General features: G+C 44.9%; 1 protein-coding gene across 6 annotated transcripts in view; it reads right to left on the bottom strand.

Annotated features, from left to right (window-relative positions):
• The window catches only part of c11h19orf47 (chromosome 11 C19orf47 homolog), a 163528-nt gene extending 146827 nt beyond the window's left edge, over nt 1-16701 (bottom strand). For all 6 annotated transcript variants that reach the window (XM_059985100.1, XM_059985098.1, XM_059985099.1 and 3 more), the window contains exons 1-2: nt 16650-16701; nt 2787-2874 (exon numbers count right to left, since the gene is read on the bottom strand). In XM_059985100.1, the coding sequence (XP_059841083.1) occupies nt 2787-2874; nt 16650-16668 (107 nt within the window). In that variant the 5' untranslated portion in view covers nt 16669-16701. The remainder of the gene's footprint in view (nt 1-2786; nt 2875-16649) is intronic.
• Nucleotides 16702-17273: the final 572 nt, after the last annotated feature.

Below are 17273 nucleotides of genomic sequence, written 5' to 3'. Positions count from 1 at the left end.
TTAATTCCAATGCCCATTCCTGTCCTGACACATCGCTTCAAAGCCTCAGGGTGGAGGAGCAAAACCTTCTTCTTCTGTTTGGGTAGCCTCCAATCTGATGGTATGGATATTGATTTCTCCTTCCAGTTAAAAAAAGTTATTTTCCCCTTCCCTCTTCTTCTGCTCTCTACTCTGGCCTCTTACCTCTTCTCACCTGACCATCAGCCCCTCTGGATTTCCTCCTCCCTTCTTTTCTCCCATGGGAGACCCGTCTCTCCTATCAGATTCCTTTATCTTTCCTACTCAACTAAGTTCACTAATAACCTTCCAGCTAGCCCCCTTCCCACCTTTTTATTCTGCTGTCTTCCCCCTTCCTTGTCAGCCCTGAAGAAGGGTCTCGGCACGAAAAGTCGACTGTTTATTCCCCTCCATGGATCATAGATGCTGCCTGACCTGCTGAGTTCCTCCACCGTCACATAGTTTTTCTAACAGAGGAGTTATTGTGCTACAGTACAGAAGCAGGCCCTTCAGCCCATCTTGTCCATGCTGATCTGTTAATCTACCTAGTCTCATCAAACTGCACCTGCAGCATAGCTCTCTATATACCACTCCCATCCATGTACTTACCCAAACTTTGCTTAAATGTCTGTTAATTCTCCCTTAATCTACATCAAACTCCCAAATGAGTCCTGGTGTTGATGCTGAAGACCAAAGCCCAGACATCAGGGCCTGATGGCCGGAACACTGTATCTGCCCCAACATTTGCAAATATGGACGCCAGAGATGGGGTTGGTGGACTGTGTGTATGTCTGGGTGGGCCAGAGGGAGGAACGGAGTCTGTTTTGCTGTTGTTTTATTGCTTGTTGCATTCTGTGTTGCTCTGCAGAGCATTGTGGGCATGCTACATTGGCACTGGAGTAGATGGCAACACTTGGTATTAAGATGGGTACCCCCAGCACATTGGCGTGTTAACACCAATAAACATTTCACTTGTTACGTACTCGTGACACATGACAGTGGAGCCCTTGTCATGTGACTGGGGTTGAAGCTGTACTGGACTTGAGGTGATGGTCTTGTGATGGTGGAATGACGTCATTTTCCCGCCAGTAGAGATCATGTGACGGGTTTTTTTTACAGGTTATAAAAGGTAGACCCCACCCTGTGAGGAGGGGCAGTTCGTGGCTGGATTTGCCAGGTTGACTTCATGCCACTGCGTGTTTGAAGTGATGACGCAGTTTAGCTGAAGGATGAAGTTTTTATTTAACGCTAAAGTTTAAAAGGTCATTGCCAGCAGGTTCTTTATGATTCTGTTAGTTGGAAATTAGAGGAGAGTGAAGATTCGAAGTTGGAAGTTAAAGATCGAGGAGAATCGCTTTCTACGGTGAAACGGGGGCGACCTTTGTTTGATCCTTATTTGGAAGGATTTCGTTGACTATCTTCGTGTTAATCCCTAGGTTTACCTAGAAAGGATTGAAGGTAGTGGAGAAGGAAAGGTCAGTGCCTTTAAGCCGTTCTGTTTCGTGAATTCTTCATGGGAAGTTCGACGTCGGGGATCGAAGCAAGCGACGTGAAAGAGAATTCAAATCGTCCTGTAAAGTCTCTCCTTTTAAATGGACTGTGAGCATATCGAACTTTTGGCAATACCACTTTAAAGAACTGTTTTGGAATATCACTTTACGAACTGTTTGAACAGCCGCTCAGCAGCTGTTGCCGGTTACGGTAGTGTTTGTTTACTTTTGGGGGGGTTTGTTTTCTGTGTTTAGTAAACGTGTTGTTTGTTATAAGAAACCCTTGCCGAACTCATATATTTATTGTTGCCTGAATACGTAACACACTGTACAGTCAGCCCTCCTTATCTGCGGGGGATTGGTTCCAGGACCCACCGCAGATACCAAAATTCGCGGATGCTCAAGTCCCTTATTTAACATGTATCAGTGCGGTAGTCCTTAGGATCCAGTGGAACCCCGGACTTTATTTAACATGTCTTCGTGCGGTGGACATTAGGACCTGGCGGTGCAGCTCTGAATCGCAGTGTTTCTGTTCACGAAAATAATCCCATCACGATTGAAAATAAGATGAAGGTAATAAAGTAATCGGAAAGAGGTGAAACGCCATCGGTCATTGGAAAAATGTTAGGCTACATTCGGTCAACGATTGGAACAATTTTAATGGAGAATGTGAAAGGCCCTGCCCCGATGAAAGCTACAATTATTACTAAGCAACGCAGTGGTTAAATTATTGAAATATGTATGTTTCTTAAGTGTTTTATATGCATAGAAAGGTAAAATATGTACTATATACTAAGAAAAACGTTTGACTAACTGACACTAAATAATTCTGGATGTACCTGTTCCGACTTCAAATCGACTTAAAGACGGACTCAAGAACAGAACTCATTCATAACCTTGGAACTGCCTGTACGTTTAAGTCATTTCTAGATTACTTATAATACCTAATACAATGTAAAAGCTATGTAGATAGTTGTTATACTGTATTGTTTAGGGAATAATGACAAGAAAAAGTAGTCTGTACATGCTCAAGCAACGAGTGCTGGAAAGAACTTCTGGGTTTTCCCGACCCGCGGTTGGTTGAATCCGCGCATACGGAATCCACGGATAAGGAGGGCCGACTGTATCTTTCAAGTACATGTGATAAAAAAAAACCTGAATCTGAAATGTTCACATCATGGATAGAAGCACCAGGTTTGACCATTCTAGGTTTACAGTACATAAGAGAAATTCTTCACTATACAGGGAAGTTACTTTCAAACTAGTGAAGGCTACAAACTTGTAGAATAACAGGCCTACCTGTTATCCACAAAGCTGACAGCATAGTTGACAGCTGGTCCTGCTGGAATCCCGGCATCTTTGAAAAACTGAATCCACTCTGACGTGGCTGCAGAAAAGAAAAAAAGTTTTCATTTTTGAAGTTTGTCAACTTACAGGTAGGGCACCCATCTTAAACAAAACCACATAGAAGTACTTCAGACTGGAAATATTGACCAAGATTGGACTCTGTAGTTCATGCAACACACACAAAATGCTGGAGGAACTCAGCAGGTCAAACAGTGTCTATGGACAGAGTAACACACACAAAATGCTGGAGGAACTCAGCAGGCCAGGCCGCATCTATGGAAAAGAGTACAGTCGACTGTCCTGCTGAAGGGTCCCAGCCCAAAATGTCGACAGTACTCTTTTCCATAGGTGCTGCCTGGCCTGCTGAGTTCCTCCAGCATTTTGTGTGTGTTACTCTGTCCATAGACACTGTCTGACCTGCTGAGTTCCTCCAGCATTTTGTGTGTGTTACTCTGTCCATAGACACTGTCTGACCTGCTGAGTTCATCCAGCATTTTGTGTGTGTTACTCTGACCATAGACACTGTCTGACCTGCTGAGTTCCTCCGGCATTTTGTGTGTGTTACTCTGACCATAGACACTGTCTGACCTGCTGAGTTCCTCCAGCATTTTGTGTGCGTTGCTTGGATTTCCAGCATCTGCAGATCTTTGCTTCTCTACAGTTCATGTTCTGATGTGTTTCTGGTTGCTCCTTTTTATTTATTGCTATTTTGGGCGATTTTGAATCAGAGCAGTCTGCAGTTAATTAACAATGAACTAAACTGAAAATGTCTGGACTCTTTCAATTCTGTGTTTTATATTCTGTCTTTCGCTTTTTTTGGTTGTCGTTTGCGTGATTTGTTTTTTTCTGCGCGTGATGGGGGGGGGGAAATTGATGTTTTTCGTTTAATTAGTTCCACTGTTTTCCTTATTTCCTGACTGTCTGTGGGCAAGATGAACCTCAGGGTTGTATACAGCCTACATAGCTTTATAATAAAAGCACTTTGAATGTCTGAGCTCCTTTAGGGTGAATTTTTTTGGCTGAATAGAAAGAAATAACTAAATTTAAACTGTAAAAGACTATCCGCCTGGGGTAAAATGGGAAGGGGCACCCCAGTCTATCAAGGGCACCATTCCTTGTGTAAACACAAGAGATTCCACAGATGGTGAAAACCTTGAGCAACACACAGGGTGATGGGGGAACCCAGCATCTACAGAGGGGAATAACAGTTGACAATTTGGACCAAGACTCTTCATCGGACCCCAATGAGTCTGAAACATCGGCTGCTTAGTCCTCTCCACAGATGGTACCTGGCTTGCTGAGACCCTCCGGCAATTTGCGTGTGTTCTTCGCCATTATATTTGTATTCATCTTCTGGGACCTTAAGAGTCACTGACGAGACATCCTTAAATGCCTTCAAGGAGGCGATGGTGGACAGCTTTATTGACAACCATGGCACTCCTTCTGATGACGTACTCTCAATCCCTCCCCCACAGTGTCATTTGGCAGGGAGTGTCAGAATCGAGACCCAGTGAAAAGGGTGGTGGGGTTGAGATATGTCTCTACCAAAGGAGGTGTAAAGCGCTCTTTTCCCCCACTAGCCTGCAGGTCACCCTTGGGCAAGGTACAGCACCTGCTTATCCCCAATACACACACCCCCTCCTCCCACCCCCCTCGATCAGCCATGTGAAGCCACGGGAGCATGTGCTGGATATCACGTCCTGGTTATGTGACCACTGACACCATGCAGAAGATCTCTGAAGAGTATTGATAATGGCTGACGTCACCCGTCTTGTAAAGATACTGCCCAGAAGGTGGCAATAGCAAATCATCTCTGTAGAAAAATTTGCCAAGAACAATCATGGTCATGGAAAGACCACGATCGCCTACATCAAACAACATGGCACGGAATGAACAACAGTGAAGGAACCTTGAAACATTTCCAACGCAGGATGTTCCCCGACATGGAGAGGAACTGAATATTTTAAAATTCAGTGCATTTATTACCAAAGTACAAATACGTCACCGTATACAACAATGAGATTCAATTTCCTCTGGGGATTCACAATAAACACAATAATGTTAAACAAGAACAAGGGACAAACAACTGACATGCAAAAGACAACAAACTGTGCAAGAAGAAACAAAATAATATTAATAAATAATAAGCAATAAATATTGAGAACATGAATTGTAGAGTCCTTGAAAGTGAGTCTTTAGGCTGTGGAATCATTTTAATGTTAGTGTGAGTGAAGTTATCCTCTCTGGTTCAAGAGCCTGTTGGCTGATGGATAATGATTGTTCTTAACCTGCTGGTGTGGGGCTTCCTGCTGCCAGCAGTGAGGAGAGAGCACAGTGCCCCTATGCAGCTGCTGTCCAAGTCCTTCCTGGTGGTAGAGGTCATGTGTTTGGAAGCTAGTGTCAGAGCAGGGCAGTTGAATAACTGCACCACATCTGCAAATGGTGTACACTGTGGCTAAGCTGCACTGCTGGTGGCTGGAATGAACTGTGCAGGTTAATCCAGAAATCTTAATGCTCTTTTCCCTTGCCTGTAGCAGACTGCGGGGTGATCTTATAAAGGTGTACAAGATCATGAGGGACATGGAGAGGTTGAATGCAATCATTCTTCTTCCCTGAGTCAGGAATCAAGTGCTAGAGGGCATAGGATTCAGGTGAGAGCCAAAAGATTTAATAAGAACCTGAGAGGCAAATATTATCTCCATGTTTAGAATTAACATATGTGAAACAAGCTACCAGAGGAAGGCACACAATTAACACTTTAGGATCAGCTTCTTCCCCTCCACTGTTAGATTTCTGAACAGAACATGAACCCATGAAAACTCCCTCACTGTTGGCTCTCTTTTTGCACTACGCATTTATTGCAACTTAGAGAATTACATAAAGGTTGAAGAGTACAGAGAAAATTTACAAGGATGTTGCCGGGTTAGGAGGACTCGTGTTACATGGAAAGATTAAAAAGGTTAGGATGCTATTCCTTGGAAAGTAGAAGATTGAGAGGAAATGTGATAGAGGTAGAGACAATTATGAGGGGGATAGATAGAGTAAATGCGAGCAGGCTTTTTCCATAGAGGTTTGGTGCAACTACAACCAGAGGTCATGAGTTAAGGGTGAGTGGTGAAATTTAAGGGGAACGTGGGGGGAATCTTTTTTACTTAAAGGGTGGTGAGAGTATGGAATGAGCTGCCAGTGCAAGCGGTGCATGCGAGCTCAATTTCAACTTTTAAGAGAAGTCTGTATAGGTACATGGATGGCAGGGGTATGGAGGGCTAAGGTCTTGGTGCAAGTTACTGGAAGTAGACTGTTTAAATGGCTCTGGCTTGAACTAGATGGGCCAAAGGGCCTGTTTCTGTGCTGACTCTGGGTAAAATGAAAACTTGCTGCAGCACCAAAGGCTCACAAGTGCAAACGACAGACAGAAAACAATCAAAACAGTGAACTGAGAAAACAGAACCTGCCAAAACAAAGCAAAAAAAGACACAGTAATATGGTAGTTCAAGAGGTAGGCCAGTGTTCCGTAGGGTTAGGGTTGTGTGGGTTCACGAATTGGCCAGCATGGCAGTGTAGTGGTTAGCTCAACGCTTTACAGTACTGGCGATTTGGGTTCAATTCCTGGTGTGGCCTGTAAGAAGTTTGTACATTCGCCCCGTGACCACACTCCTTTATTATTGGTTTATTTATTTACGTACTTACTTATTGAGTTACAACGTAGAATAGGCTCTTCCGGCCCTTTGAGCTCCCCCGATTTAATCCTAGCCTAATCATGCACCAATTTACAATGACCAACTAACCCACCAGCTGGTAAGTCTTTGGGCTGTGGGAGGAGACCCACATGGTCACAGGGAGAGTGTACAAACTCCTTATAGGCAGTGTCAGGAACTGAACCTGGGCCAGCTGTTCTGTGAAATGTTGTGCTAACCTTTACACTACTCTGTCCCCTGGGGGATTGCTGGGCAGTGTAGCTCGAAGGGCCTATTCCATGCTGTATCTCAATAAGATAAAATAAAAATAGAATTTGATGGTTGTAGGAAAGTAGTTTTCCTGGTTGTGTGGGACTTCAGATGTACGCCCCCCCAGTGGGCATGAGAGAGGCAATGGGATCCTTGATTACAGATGCTGCCTTTCTAATGCAGCACCTGCTGTAGGTGGTGGTAATTAATGGGGGGGCTGTGTGCAAGATGGACCTGGCTGTATCCATCATTTAGAATGGGAGGGGGTACTCTCAGCATAGCACATCACTCACTTAAGACCAAGACAAGAAAGGAGAGCTCTCTCAGAAGATGATGAATCTTTGAAATTCTTTACTGCTGAAGGCAGGGGAACCCAACAGATTAAATGCATTCAGGGGTGAAAAGAGAACTCTTGGGGAATGAAAGGTATGGGAATCAGAAAGTTTAATTCAATCAGTTAAGACAATGTGACATACAGTTGCAAGAAAGTTTGTGAACCCTTTGCATTAATCTGGTTTTCTGCATTACATCTAAGCCACAAAAATAGGCAAATGCAATCTGCCTAAAATAATGACACACAAATAATTGTGCTTCTTCTCGTCAATACTGAGTATACCATTTAAACAATCATGGTTCAAAAAAAAGTACGCAAACCTCTGAGGTAACGCCTCCTACTTGGAGTCCAGTGTTCCCATCAATGAGACGAGACTGAAGGTGGGGGTTGTAGAGGTGCCCTGTCCTACAAAAAAGTCAGGTTACTGGCAGAGCCTGCTCTCTTCTCAAGAAAGATCCCTTTATGTGCTCCATAAGGGAAAAGGGCATGACACATCAACAGCAAAACCTCATCCCAACTGTGAAGCATGGTGAAAGGAGAATCATGGTTTGGAGCTGCTTTGCTGCTTCAGGGCCTGGACAGTTTGCAATCATTGAGGGGACAATGAATTCAAAATTCTATCAAGATATTTCACAGCAGAATGTCAGGGTAGCAGTCCATCGGCTAAAGCTAAACAGAAGTTGGATGATGCAACAAAACGATGACCCGAAACACAAGAGTAAATCAGCAACAGAATGGTTTAAAAAGAAGGAAATTTGTGTTTTGGAATGGCCAAGTCAGTGTCCAGACCTTAAGCCAATTGAGATGCTCTGGCATGACCTGAAGAGGGCTGTTTATGCAAGGTATCCCACAAATAATGATGCACTGAAACAGTTCATGGGCAGGAATGCTCTAAAAATTTTCCTCGCCAATGTGCAAGTCTGTTCAGCAGCTACAGGCACTGTTTGGTGGAGATTACTGCTGCCAAAGGAAGTTCTACCAGTTATTAATCACTAGGGTTCATATCCTTCTTCCAGCCTGGACTGTGAATGATTAAACAATCTGTTCAATAAAGACATGAAAAGTACAATATTTGTGTATTATTAGTTCAGACAGATTGTGTTTGTCTATTATTGTGACTTAGATTAAGATCAGGCAATTTATGAGTAATTAATGCAGAAAACCAGGTAATTAGAAAGGGTTCACAAACTTTTTCTTGCAATTGTAGCCAGTTCAAGAGGGCATAAAATTTATCCCTAGCTCCAAATGCTGATCTTAGATGTGATCATTGATGACCATTGTTGGCACAGAATCTCAGATGGTGACAAGGAGGAGTACAGGAGCGACATATACCAGCTGGTTGAGTGGTGTTGCAGCAACAACGATGCACTCAATATCAGTAAGGCCAAAGAACTGATTGTGGACTTCAGAAAGGGTAAGACGAGGGAACACACACCAGTCCTCAGAGGGATCAGAATGAAGAGAGTGAAGTTCCTGGGAATCAACATCTCTGAGGACCTAACCTGGACACAACATATCGATGCAGCTAAAGAGAAAGCAAGACAGTGGCAATATTTCATTAGGAGTTTGAGGTGTCACCAAAATCACTCACAAATTTCTACACATGTAGCATGGAGAGCATTCTAACTAGTTGCATCACCTTCTAGTTTGGGGGTGGCGGGGGGGGGGGGGGGATGAACCACACAAGATCAAAATAAACTGCAGAAAGTTGTAAACACAGTCAGCTTCATCACGGGCACTGGCCTCCGTAATATCCAAGACATCTTCAAGGAACGGTGCCTCAAAAAAAGCAGTGTCCATCATTAAGGACTTCCATCTCCCAGGACATGCCTTGTTCTCATTGCTACCATCAGAAAGGAGTACAGATGCTTGAAGACACACACTCAACCTTTCAAGAACAGCTTCTTCCCCTCTGCCATCTGATTTCTGAATAGACATTGAACCCATGAACACCAGTTCACGACGTCTTTTATCTCCTATTTTTTGTTCTGTTATTCACAACTTTTTTCTCTCTCAATTATTATATATTGCATTGTTCTGCTGCCACATAACAACAAATTTCATGATATATGCTGGTGATATTAAACCCCATTCTGATTAAGTTAGTACTTAACATTGGATCTAATCCAGGAGTTCACAGCCTTTATTATGCCATAGAACCTTACCGTTAACTGAAGGGTCCATGGACCCCATGTTGGGAACCCCTGATCTAATGTTTCTTTGGTCTTGACCCAGAAGCTTGGCTGTTTGCTCATCTCCATGCATTCTGCCTGACCTACTGAGTTCCTCCAGTATTCCGTGTATGTTGCTCTGGATTTCCGGCATCTGCACAATCTGTTGTGCTAAGATCTAATCCTTGGCTTTTCATGTGCTGTTTGAAATCCCGTCTTTCAATTTCTACCATTGTTGGAATTCTACTGTGACCTGCAGCTCAGACGTTCACTCACTGAAGGTCAGTCGGGCACAGAGCCCCAGAGACAAGTGCTGGGATGAAAATAGCACCACATGAGTAACAGAGAACGTGGATTACTAAATAAAACTGCTTGCAAGCAGGGCATAGATTGGTTTGATATGAATAACGTATTACCACACATCCGTGGATTAATGTAAGATTAGTAGCACAGAAGCGAAGCCAGAACAACTATGCACAGGAGATGGTAGTGTTATGAATGTACCACAGCTCTGAGGGGCCGAAGGAGCGGGAGCAGCCCCCTCCTTCCAGAGAATCGCAAGATCGCTATTAATTCGGGTCTCGGAAGTGAGAGACAATGCAACGGTTTTGGCCATTGTTCTTAGAGGCACCTGTGTGACGTGCATGTCCCTGCTACGTGACAGCTACCATGGACATGAACACCCTCGGGCAATGTGGGGGTGGAGTTTGCATCACCCTACTCTGATGGACATCTACAACTCTGCAAGTCAAGGTAAAAGGGGACTGCAGGAAGCAGTACCCCAGCAACGCACCTGAAGGAGACCCTCGCTCAGTGCTCCCGTGACTGGAAGCTACTCAACGCCACGTGCGCTCCTAACTCCTTTGCCTGGGGAGCGGGGGCTGATAATACCGAGAAGGACTTCGAACTAACAACGCTCCCCTGATTTAACGGAGTGGCTTCATAAAGACCCGGGCAAGTTTTTCCGTTTTTCACCGATCCCTCTAAAACACGTGAAACCCAGTGATTCCACGAAAGGCTGAAGCCTGCAGACTTCTGAGTGACTTTTATATTTCCAACGGACAATATATTATCCCCTAGACAGCAATCGAGATTACTTCTTAATGATGAACATTACTGTACCCGTATTTTAGATTGAGTATTGACGATGTGCATTATCTGAATGTTTGTATTAACCTTACTTTTGTGCCCCTTTATAAATAAAAATGTTTGAAAATAGTGACATCAGACTTCAACGGACCTCTCTATCTTTGCTGGTAAGTTATCCAGTTACGGGACACGTAACAGTAGAAATTTGGAATAATCATCCACAAACAAGTGAAGTCAATATTAAACCCTAGACCAATGGTTCAATGGCTCCATTTAATATCAGAGAACGTACATAATTTCCAACCTGAAATGCTTTCTCTTCATAGACATCCGTGAGACAGAAGAAAACCCCAAAGGAAGAATGACAGGAAAATGTCAGCACTCCCCTTCCAACGCACAAGCATCAACTCTCCCTCCACGCCAGCCCTCTTGCTCCAACAAATACATCAGCCTCCCCACCACACACTATGCAAGCGATAGCAAAGCCTCCAACGAGACCATGATCTAAAGTCCATCAGAAACTACTTTCCAACACCTCAATGTGCCAGTGATATTAAATCTGATTCTGATCTCTCTCTCTCTCTCTCACTCCCACCACAGCAAGAGGGATGCCAAAGGCATCGAGGGAAATGGGTCAAAGAAAGATAAATACGAGCAGTTCATAAGTCAACCACTGAACAGCAGACAGGCTTGAGAGCTGTATCATCTGATCCTGTTCCAATCAATTAAATTACTTGACAAATAAGACCACCTATTCCCCAGCAAAGCCACAGTACATTTCTTTACACAACCTTGAGATTCATCTCCTAACAGCCAGCCACAAAACAAGGAAATCCACTAGAACAAAATAAGACTGTCAAAAACCCAACATGCAGAAAGAAAAAAACTAATTGTGCTGACAATAAACATAAGCTAATAGCACTCAGAACTGAAGTTTGCAGAGCCAGGGGTGGCTACAGCGATCCAGGAGCCTGTTAGATGCAGGTCTCAGCCTCAGTTCAGCGGAGACAAGCAAAGCTCATGGAGCAATCAGCTGAACTAGCCCATCCCTAGCCACCAGCCCTGACACCCTGACTCCCTACTCTCAGACCTGAGCCCTACCACCTCGATCTGACCCGTACTTGACCTTTCCAATTCAGCTCAGCACTTAAATCGATCAAACCTCGGGTCTTTCCTCACTCACAGACCCGGGCTCTGCCACATCAAATTGCCTCCAAGTCTGCTTGAGCAATGGCATACATCAGCTCATTCCCTGGTCTCCAGTCCAGATGCGTCATGCCGCAACTTTCCTGCTCCTCTGACACTGGTTTACACTGCAAAAGTGCCAGGTCATACAGGCAGTTCAAAAGCTCAACTACGACAGGGAAGTTACAGGCTAGTGTTTGTGCTGATCACTTACCAGAGAATGGAGATCAATAAAGTATTTAATTGTTTTCCTTTTTTTTAAATGGCCACCAACAATCACTGAGATTCACAAGTGTCATTATAAACCGGATCTTAATCAGAGACGGCTGAAGTACAATCTGATAAAGGCCTCCAAACTGAAAATAGTATTTCGGATTGACATAAACAAAGGATCTCCTTATGACAGGCTGACCAAAAGTGATAGAGACTCAGCAACAAATCCACCACGGATTTATTGTTCTTGGTCTATTCATTGAGAGTCAAGAATGTTCAATTTGCTTACAAACACAGCAGTTACAACCAACAGCACAGGATGCTCTTAAGAGAAGCCTGCATAATTAGGATATAAAGTCGATACTTCATAAAGCATTAGTGAGGCCTCTACAGCACACCCATAATCCACATGGATTCTTAAAAGGTCCAAACTAGGTACCAAAATACAGAGCAAGGACCTGAGTAACAGAGGGCAAATAAGTCAGGATAATATGCAAGCTCCATAATGAACTTAATGGTTATTTGGTGTCAACAATAAAACAAAACTAATAATGGCTTGCTAATTCACCAAGAATGATGAATGGTTTTGAGAGAGTGAATGTGGAGAGGACTAGTGAATGTGGGGGAGTCTAGGACCAGAGGACACAGATAGAGTGGATGTGGAGAGGATGTTTCCTATAGTGGGGGAGGCTAGGACCAGAGGACACAGATAGGGTGAATGTGGAGAGGATGTTTCCTATAGTGGGGGAGGCTAGGACCAGAAGACACAGATAGGGTGAATGTGGAGAGGATGTTCCCTATAGTGGGGGAGTCTAGGACCAGCGGACACAGATAGAGTGGATGGGGAGAGGATGTTTCCTATAGTGGGGGAGTCTAGGACCAGAGGACACAGATGGAGTGGATGTGGGGAGGATGTTTCCTATAGTGGGGAAGTCTAGGACCAGAGGACACAGATAGAGTGGATGTGCGGAGGATGTTTCCTATAGTGGGGGAGTCTAGGACTAGAGGACACAGACAGAGTGGATGTGGAGAGGAGGTTTCCTATAGTGGGGGAGTCTAGGACCAGAGGACATAGACAGAGTGAATGTGGAGAAGATGTTTCCTATAGTGGGGGAGTCTAGGACCAGAGGACACAGATAGAGTGGATGTGGAGAGGATGTTTCCTATAGTGGGGGAGTCCAGGACCAGAGGACACAGATAGAGTGAATGTGGAGAGGACGCTTCCTGTAGTGGGGGAGTCTAGGACCAGAGGACACAGATAGAGTGGATGTGGAGAGGACGCTTCCTGTAGTGGGGGAGTCTAGGACCAGAGGACACAGATAGAGTGGATGTGGAGAGGATGTTTCCTATGGTGGGGGGAGTCTAGGACCAGAGGACACAGACAGAGTGGATGTGGAGAGGGTGTTTCCTGTAGTGGGGGAGTCTAGGACCAGAGGACACAGATAGAGTGGATGTGGAGAGGATGTTTCCTATAGTGGGGGAAGTCTACGACCTGTGGACACAGATAGAGTGGATGTGGAGAGGATGTTTCCTATAGTGGGGGAGTCTAGGACCAGAGGACACAGATAGAGTGGATGTGGAGAGGATGTTTCCTATAGTGGGGGAAGTCTACGACCTGTGGACACAGATAGAGTGGATGTGGAGAGGATGTTTCCTATAGTGGGGGAAGTCTACGACCTGTGGACACAGATAGAGTGGATGTGGAGAGGATGTTTCCTGTAGTGGGGGAGTCTAGGACCAGAGGACATAGCCTCAGACGTCGCTTGAAAACAGAAATAGAGAGGAATTTCAAGGATGAATAGAGGGGGCTAGGGGCTAACAAGAATAGTTGATCTAATCAACTGCCTGGGTGGGGGGAGAAGAAACTTTTAAGATGGCAACAACACACAAAATGCTGGAGGAACTCAGCAGGCCAGGCAGTGTCCATGGAAAAGAGTACAGTCAATGTTTCGGGCTGAGACCCTTCAGCAGGTCAAGGCCATTCAGCCCATTGAGACTACTCCACTTTTCCATCAGAGCCGATTTGTTAACCCTCTCAAACTCCATCCTCCCCATTACCCTGTTGTGGTGAATCTGGGGAACTCGTTGCCACAGAGGCTCTGGAGGCCAAGTCAAGGCAGAAATTCTGATTAGTCAGAGCATGAAGGGATACAGGGAGAAAACAGGAGAATAGGGCTGAGGAGAAAATAGATCACCATTTCCAGTATTTTTTTAAATTCCAGAATGATTTAATTAAGTGGATTTGAATAGAGCAGTTGGTATGGTGGAATTTGCACTTAAATCTCTGGATCATATCCAAAGCCTCTGGGTTGCTGGTCCACTAATTTCAAAGTAAAATTATTTTGTATCCAAAGCAGTTATGAATACCTTTCAATACGTGAAAGCAGCTTCTCTCCTGTGTATAATGCATAAGTAACTGCAGCTTTGAGCTTCAAATTACAAGCTTAAAAACAAAATGACATCACAATAGGGTGTGAATTGTTTTAATAAACCAGTTCAGTTCTTTCACATTCTTTTCAAGAGCCGGGACCACACCTTATGGCATGAGGCCACTCTGAGGGTGGAGGAACAATACCTTATATTCCAACTGGGTAGCCTCCAACCTCATGGCATTACTATCAGTTTTCCCTCTTCATCTATTACCCACTTCGGCCTCTGACCTTTTCTCACCTACCTATAACCTCCCACTGGTGCCCCTCCCCCCCCTTCACCTTTCCACCAACCTGGCTTCACTTATTACCTTCTAGCTCTCATCCTTCTCTCTCCACCTTTTTATTCTGGCATCTTTTCCCTTCCTTTCCAATCATGAAGACAGGTCCAGCCTGTAACGTTGCCTTTTCATAGATACTGTCTGACCTGCTGAGTTCCTCCAGCATTTTGTGTGTGTTACTCTGTCCATAGACACTGTCTGACCTGCTGAGTTCCTCTGGCATTTTGTGTGTGTTACTCTGACCATAGACACTGTCTGACCTGCTGAGTTCCTCCAGCATTGTGTGTGAGCTGCTCTGGATCTCCAGTGCCTGCAGACTTTCTCCTGTGTATTATCACTAAAGAACCCCCTTTGCTTTCAGGCTATGTGACACAAGGTGTGGCAGCTGTCACAAACCCTCAGAAAGCCAATGATCAGCATGGTCAGTCTCAACCTTCTCCGCAACATTCACGAGCTATGCAAGTTCATTCAGCCCTTCCAATCCATCTGTGATTGCAAACTAATCAAAAGTTGAATTTGCCTGAAAAGACATTCATTACCACACACTTGCTTCAATACTTTAATGTTAATATGGTGTATAATATAATGAGGGGCATTGATTGTATGGATAGCCAGAGGCTTTTTCCCAGGGTTAACACGAGGGGGTAGTTTTAAGGTGCTTGGAAACAGGTACCTCGGGGGTGGTGGGTGCATGGAATGTATTGTTGGCGGCAGTGGTGGAAGCGGATACAGTAGGGTCTTTTAAGAGCCTCTTAGATAGGTACATGGAGCTTAGAAAAACAGAGGGGTATGCGCTAGGGAAATTCTAGGCAGTTTCTAGAGTAGGTTACATGGTCGGCACAATATTGTGGGCTGAAGGGCCTATAATGGGTAGTAAATTTCTATGTTCTAATACTTCTCCCATTGCCTGTGTCTGAATTCAGTATCTCAGATAATCCAAGCAAGCTGCCACTCAACTGGCCACAGGCTTCTACTGAAAATCCAAAGTAAAACACACCAAGAAACACAGGAGGTCAGGCAGCAACTATGGACAACGAATGAGAGCTGACAAGATACTTCATCAGGACAGGAGGGCAGATGGGGCCTTGGCTCAGCCTCACCCAGGCTGCACCAAAGGAGCTTGTGAGTGATAACTTCTGCTTAGTATTGCGCAAGCACTGTTATAACACACAGTCAGTGTGAATGGCGTGAGAGTTAAATTGTAAAGTGAACTTCTGGACTAGATCCCCTAAATCGATTTAATTGAGTCTATCTTTAAAAATATTAATGTTGGAAATACTGCGCAGCCATTATTTGAACTGCAAGTAATGGAAGGAGTATTAACTTTAAAGTATTGAAATGAATATATAGCAATGAATTTTAGGGGTTTTTTTGAGTTTCCAAATTTTCTTAGTGCAATGGTATTAATTTTGGTTTAATAATTCCCAGTCTTTTTAAGGACTAAATGATATTATACTTGTATGCCTTGTATAAAATTTTTGAAAGTGTTTGTCCTGTTCCAGAAAATGTTGTAACCAGCCAGCCATGTCAAAAATAGACGAGCTGGTAATTGCCTTGAGGGTCTGTGACATCTCGCTGCCTACAAAAAAAAATAGCTGCTACATTTCCTGTCAAATTAGACTGGAAGCAAAAGGGGTTATTTTGAGATAATAAACACGAGAAGGTGTGCAGATGCTGTAAATGCAAAACAAATCACACACAAAATGTTCGAGGAACTTGGCAGGTCAGGCAGCATCAATGGGAAGAAACAAAAAGACAACGTTCGTGGCCGAGACCCTTTAACAAGACTGGAACAGTCAGGGGCAAGACGCCCGAATAATAAAGGTGGGGAGGGTTGGGGTCAGGACTAGAGCGGAGCACAGCTTCAGCCAGTCGGCAGGCACTCCCCCTGGGTTCTGTGCTCCAGTCCCTGCGTTATGGGAGACGGAAGGCCGCTGGGAGCGGGACAGGGATCGGCTGGAGTTCGCCGCTACCGAGCTCTGGGGCTTCTCGTTCCTCCCCAGGCCCCGGACCCCACTTCTCACTCAAGGAGACGTGTCTGGATTCGCCGCCGAGTTCCGAGGATACTCGCCCCTCCCCAGGACCAAGAGCTGCCTTCTCACCCCAGCCCGAGATCGGTATCTCAATCTGCCGCCAACACCACGAGCGGGTTCAGCCGGCACTTACCGAGAGTCACGGACACCATGTTAGCTCCGCGGCGCGCCTGACGTCATCTCCGGGCGCCCGACGGGAAGACGACCAGTTACCAGGGAGACGGGATAACGAGACAATGACAGTCAGAATCAACCAATCAGAAGGCCGCGCCGGGAGTTGGGCTGGACGGGGCAACGTCTAGAGATGGCGGGGAGGTATGAATGTTGCTTCGAGTCAGGCAATGAAAGCCATGGAGCAAGTCTCTATACACCCATTGACCTCTTTGGAATGGGCGACGCATAGACCTGGGGTAAAGTCAGAATTGGGATCGTCAGCACCATCGTGAGGTGCCGTGTCCAACTGGAGTAACCATGGACAATACCTGGGCAAGGGGCAGTTGTGGACAATAGCTGTCTAGGTACTCTCCATAGTTATCCCATGTCTAGGCATTACCATTGTTACCTCATGTGTAGATATTGCCCACAATTACCCCATGTCTAGGCATGACCAAAATGACCCCATCTTGAGATATTGTGCATAGCTACCACATGTCTAGATTATGCCCATAGCTACCCCATGTCTAGATGTTGTCCATAGTTACACCTTTTCTAGATGTTGTCCATAGTTACCCCTTGTCTAGATGTTGTCCATAGTTAC

The sequence above is a fragment of the Hypanus sabinus genome, chromosome 11, assembly GCF_030144855.1.
Source record: "Hypanus sabinus isolate sHypSab1 chromosome 11, sHypSab1.hap1, whole genome shotgun sequence".
NCBI classification, from domain to species: Eukaryota; Metazoa; Chordata; class Chondrichthyes; order Myliobatiformes; family Dasyatidae; genus Hypanus; species Hypanus sabinus.
Note: the sequence above shows the minus strand (reverse complement) of the source record. Positions and strands in the feature narration are given on the sequence as shown.